At 37.7% G+C, this 6,000-nt stretch overlaps 1 protein-coding gene across 1 annotated transcript; it reads left to right on the forward strand.

Annotated features, from left to right (window-relative positions):
- The first annotated feature begins 192 nt into the window (after window positions 1-192).
- On the forward strand, window positions 193-4,566 carry LOC113765887 (protein FAR1-RELATED SEQUENCE 5-like). Its single transcript, XM_027310129.1, has 6 exons — window positions 193-2,310; window positions 2,434-2,514; window positions 2,682-2,753; window positions 4,078-4,185; window positions 4,299-4,367; window positions 4,495-4,566. The coding sequence occupies exons 1-6, from the start codon at window positions 193-195 to the stop codon at window positions 4,564-4,566; spliced, it is 2,520 nt and encodes an 839-aa protein (XP_027165930.1).
- Window positions 4,567-6,000: the final 1,434 nt, after the last annotated feature.

Genomic DNA, 6,000 nt, shown 5'->3' on the forward strand with positions numbered 1-6,000 from the left:
AGAGTAAAAGTAAGGTGATGTGAATCATTAATCATATTGATAGCGTAATAATAGAATTTGGTATACGAGTAATGTATGATTCATAACACATTATGAATGGTAATATACATATATGTTGTCGTTTATGTACATACTATTCATGAAGTGTTGCAAATTAGGGTGTTTGATGCATAATTGGCAGGATCAGAAGTAATGGATTGCAGCAAATTGGCAGAAGATGGGACCCCTGAATTAGGAATGGAGTTCAACAGTGAAGAGGATGCGTACCAGTTTTACAACAAATATGCCTTTAAAATGGGTTTTAGTGTACGTAAAGACTATCTGAATAAAGACAAAGACGGCGTGACCACGTCTAGGAGATATAGTTGCTGCAAGGAAGGTGTAAAGCGCAAGTACGAAGGTGATGTGATGCCAAAGAGGACACGAGCGCCGACGAAAACAGGGTGTGGAGCTAAAATGGTTATCGTGTTGTTTAGAGGAACAATGAAGTACCGTGTGCATGACATTGTCTTAGAGCATAACCATGAGTTGCACATTGTTCAATGTGCGCACATGATGCCATCACAAAGAAAAGTGAGCGAGGCTCAAGGATTCCAAGCTGAAATAAGCGAGGACGCTGGGCTTTCATTGAAACAGAGTCATGAACTTATGGGAAAGGAGGCAGGTGGGATGGGAAATGTGGGATATACTCGGGAAGACCTGAAACGATATCTTCGTACTCGACGGGAAAGGAGTTTGAAATATGGAGAAGCAGGTAGCATGCTGAATTATTTTCAAGAGCAAACACTCGAGAATCCATCATTTTTTCATGCCGTACAGTTGGACTGTGAAGAGCAGATAACGAATATCTTTTGGGCTGATGCAGGAATGTTAATTGACTACAAATTTTTTGGAGACGTAGTCACATTCGATACAACCTACAAAACAAATAAAGAATACCGGCCACTTGGAGTGTTTGTGGGTTTTAACCAACATAGGCAAATTGTGATATTCGGTGCTGCCCTTATGTATGATGAGACTATAGATTCTTTCAAATGGGTGTTTGGTACATTTCTAGAAGCAATGTGCGGAAAGCGTCCAAGTACCATACTAACCGACCAAGATCATGCCATGGCAGCCGCTCTTTCAGTTGTTATGCCTGAAACATTTCACGGTCTATGTACGTTTCACATAAGGCGTAATTTTATGAAACATCTTGGCAATCACTACAAGGAAAATAGTGATCTTCCATACATGTTTGGTGCCTGCATGTATGAGTTTGAAGAAGTGGAACAATTCAATAGGGTGTGGGAGGCGATGGTGAAGAAACACAATCTTGAAAATAATGAATGGCTCTCAGGGTTGTACAAAATTCGTGATAAATGGGCAAGGTGCATGATGAAAGAAAGATGGACCGCGGGAATGCGAAGCACCCAACTCAGCGAAAGCCTAAATGCAGCAATTAAAAATCATTTGAAACTGGATCATGACCTTGTGCAGTTCTTTAGACATTTCAATCGGGTGGTTGATGAAAAGAGACATAATGAACTGATCGCAGAATATGAAATGAGGCAAAAGCTCCCCATGGTCGGGTTAAGGCAAACACCTATGCTCGTGCATGCATCAGAGACGTATTCACCAACCGTATTTGTTGCATTCCAAAATGAATATGGCGAGTCAACAGCTATGGTTATATTGAGACAGCAAGATGCAGCGATGATTGTGGAGTTTGCGGTCATGAGGTATGATGGAGGACCTGAAAGAATAGTGGTATTCAATCGGAATGATCTAAGTGTACGTTGTAGTTGCAAAAAATACGAGAATGAAGGCATTTTATGTGGGCACGCGTTGAAGGTGTTTGATACTGTGGGCATAAAAATAATTCCTCCTGAATACATTAAGAGGCGATGGACAAAAAGAGCTCGGGCTGGAGACTGTTTTGATCGGCGAAGACGGGAAGTTGTGGCTGATCCTAAAATAATGATTTCAACTCGTTATCGGGAGCTCGCTCCAGCCATGATTAAGGTCGCAACTCGAGCAGCAATGTCGGAGGACACCAGCAAAGTAGCAATCACTGTCATATCCGATTTGGCAAAGAGAGTTGAGCTCCTCCTCTCAGAAAGTGAAGAACAACCTTTGCAAAATCAAAAAAATCTGAATATGGAGGAACGGGATAAAATTGAAATTGTGAATGAAATGGGGGAGGCAGTAGTCGCAAGAGGCATTAAAAAACGAGGTGGTGGGAAGAAAAGTAGAGTGATGCGAAGTTGGATCGATAAATTTGACAGAGTAAAAAGAAAATCTAGATTATCAAGGACTACACAGACTACGGTATGGATCAAATTTTGGTACTCGGGGAACATTTATGCTAAAACTAAGTTATCGTTATGCTATTAACTAAAGTTTAGGTATCATTCATGATGAAATAATATTATTGCCGTGTCAATACTGTAGGCCTCAGAATCGGAGCCGACATCGGTTTCAATTGAGGAATACATGTTTATGGGATGTCGTTCATCTACTGACTCTGTTTCGGTTAGTATAAAACGGACATGACCGTTGCTTTTATTTGGATGTTTCTAACAGCATCAATAGTTACATTGATCTTACATTGTGTGATAATGTTGTTACGGCTGTCATCCCTCCTGATATACCTATTTTGACTGTCTTATACAATGATTTGGTCCATACGAAACTCGTAGACGCATTCAATGAGCCAGACAGTGAATGGCCCTCCAAACGCTATTGCTCCGAATATCGATGAAAGTGAAACGGTATGTATATATTTAGTAGTTAAAATAAAGACCTTCTTATTCGTGTAGTAGAGCTACCTTTTTTTTCGGGTTAGTATCAGAAACCTCCCTTGAGGTTTCTTCTAATCACACCTAGAACCCCTCATGTTTTCGAAATCACACTTAGCACCCCTGAAATGACAACTTTGGTATCATTATCAGCCCCTCATTATTTTTGTTCCACTTTTACCCTCCTTGTGAACTCTATTTATGTAACTCACATCCCTCCAACTTTTGTAACACTACAAAATCGTTCTTAAGCAGTGTAACATGTTTTGAACATTTTGTAATTTTATGTAAGCTTGTTGTACATCTTTATAATAGATTGTGTTTCTGTTATTAAGTTTTACAAATAATTCACATAAAGTTACACATTGTTTAAAAAATGTTACATTGATCTGAACGGTGATAAAAAAAATGTGACTATGGATTCTAATAATGGCAGCAATAGTTTCAATATGTGATTGTAGTTGTAAATAAACTTGCTCTTCCATTTTTATGAAAATGGAATCGTATAAATAGCTTTTTGTGCATCCTAATCGAATGGAGTTTGTAAGTTATTAATATTGCGATGCCCTATTATCAAGTAAAAATGGATTGCTAATGCTATATACTCATGAATTCCCATCATCTTTAAACATCTTTTAGATTATGTTATTATTCACTTAGAAATTGCAATTTTGACAATGGCACTATGCCCATTGCCAAAAGTCAACATCACTGGAAACTCTATAGCTATTTAATATTAGGGAGTGGGATAGGAACAATTGTTAGATCAACCATCCCTAAATCGTGTAACATTTTTTGAACATTTTGTAATTTTATGTAAATTTCTTGTACATCGTTACAATAGAAGTCTGATAAGTTGTTAGTGTACATATGAGTCCAATATGTAATAATCGTATTTGTGTTGATAAATTTTACACATAGTTCAATTAGAATTACACTTTGTACAAAAAATATTACATAATTACATAATAATTTTACATAATTTAGGGAAAACCTCAAGGGAGGTTTCCGAAATTAAGTCTACATAAATAGAGTTCACCATTGCGGGTAACAGTGGAACAAAAATAATGACTCGGCGGACAATGATACCAAAGTTGTCATTCCAGGGGTGCTAAATGTGATTTCGAAAATATGAAGGATTCTAGGTGTGATTAGAAGAAATCTCAAGGGAGGTTTCTGATATTAACCCTTTTTTTATAGTATTGTAATGGTGGGCACCTGAAAGCTGTCAAATCATGCAAATTATGTAGTTAACGTATGCTCGCTTTAATAACATATTATTTTTTATTATTCGAAGGGTCACCGTTTGGCTAATCAGGGGCCTCCTAGAAGTGTCCCTACAGAATGGATGCATCCCAGATTTTCTATTTTTTCCAAGTATAACTCTGTAAGAGATGTCTTAATGGTCTGATATATCATTTTTATTATAATGTCTAGTCCAATTTAACTTTTTAAGTGAGCAATATAGGGATTGGTAATGATTTGTTGACAGTCGATTACTTATACTATGTAATGTAGGAGGAGCGTGCAGCACTTTTAACACACTGTGATGTTGATGCATATCATGTATTTGCACCTTCACCCCAGGTGATAAACTTTTATCGTTACAGCACATATTTGTGTACTGTTGTTAATTGGAGACTTGGATATCGTATATCATTAATCGTATGGTTCATTAATAATATTGCTGATTTACCATCGTTACGCATTTCAGGGAAGAAATAACACCCAGGGATTGCAACTTCGCGCTGACGTCGCCGCCCCCGAGAATGAGATTGATGAATGATGTGTAACTATATTTTGCGAACGAGACATTAGAGTGGTTATCCCAACTTAGGAATACTGCATATGTACGTGTTACAAGCAGTTAGTAGGGTGTTACAACTTATTGACGAGGTTGTACAGGCAGCATTGATATTTCACTCTTTTCAAATTTAGACAAGTGGATTACAATTGTAATCACATCTAGTGGTAGTAATCATCAATAGTTTGTATTGGGTTATATAACATTGTTAGGAAATTATAAAGTTGGTAGAAAATTGAAGTAACAATTTTACAATAGAATTGAACGTGTTTTTTGTGATCGGATATTTTTCACTAAATCGACCATAACAGTTGAATGGCTGGCGTGATATGTATACCATTCTACTACATTCAATTGCATACCTTAATGGCCATAATTATTGGCATAGATCGCACCGGCAAAGGTACGATGTATAAGATAACACAGTCTAAAGTATAAATTGTCTTGATTTTGTTACGATGCTAAATTCGAATTATTATTGGGCTATTTTTATTAAAACATTATCATTTAGGCCATTTGTTTTGTATCGATTGACGAATTTAGCGCCCCATTGACATGATGTATCACAGACACATCAATTGGTATTACAAGTTTTTAGGTTAATTGAATTATGGTCAAACCAGGTCACGACCACATGTTGGTAATAGGTGCGCATAAGAAAATGATTCCTTGGAGAATTAATTTGTAACGTTAAAACGAAAGTTTACAATGTCACAAAAAGGAAGAACGAACAGTACAAAATGGGTTACAACCAGTAAGGGATATGTTACTGTTACGTTACAACTAGTTACGACTGTTTAACAGGCATGATTAATATCCAAATATGTTAAGCAATTTGTTTGAGTAGAGATTATAATGAGTATAGTTTTATCGCTACCCCGATGAACATTGGACTACATCCCTTGTTATCAGTTATATCCCATACAACACCTGGGAACGCCGTCATGCATTAAACAGTGGGGTATGTACCTTTGAAAGTCATCGTCGCTTGATTCAGTAAAGTCAGATAGGTCCGGGTCCGATATAAGCATGGGATCTGCTAAAATGTGTTGAACCATACCATGTCTTTTTACGGCCTGGATCTCGTGGAACCTGTGAAGCCTACGTTCCATCTGCATAACTTCTCGCTGTAGTCTGTGTAATACACTTGCATCATTGGCTTGTGGTTCTATAACAAGATCCGCTGACCTTGTTCTGGGGATTCGGATGCCATGCCAGCGACAAAATACCTCTAATTCCATTCTTCGCTCACGAACTGGCTCCCATATGGGTTCATGGTCAATAACGAAATGGCCAGACGGTAGATGATCGCTGACGGTATTTTTAAAAATGTGACCAGCTAGTCCCAGAGAATTGTTGGTGTTAAGTGGAGCGTTCCTGAACTCGCGTTTGGTACCATATAAAATCCTCCCATCT

Source organism: Coffea eugenioides, chromosome 3 (genome assembly GCF_003713205.1).
Source record: "Coffea eugenioides isolate CCC68of chromosome 3, Ceug_1.0, whole genome shotgun sequence".
In the NCBI taxonomy this organism is placed as follows: Eukaryota; Viridiplantae; Streptophyta; class Magnoliopsida; order Gentianales; family Rubiaceae; genus Coffea; species Coffea eugenioides.

Excerpts from the sequence above, each read along its gene's own strand:
- LOC113765887 (XM_027310129.1), top strand. The coding sequence starts at position 193 with ATGGATTGCAGCAAATTGGCAGAAGATGGGACCCCTGAATTAGGAATG. Across the intron at positions 2,515-2,681 it reads CATCTACTGACTCTGTTTCG|ACGCATTCAATGAGCCAGAC; the intron begins GTTAGTATAAAA and ends CGAAACTCGTAG. Across the intron at positions 2,754-4,077 it reads ATATCGATGAAAGTGAAACG|GGTCACCGTTTGGCTAATCA; the intron begins GTATGTATATAT and ends TATTATTCGAAG.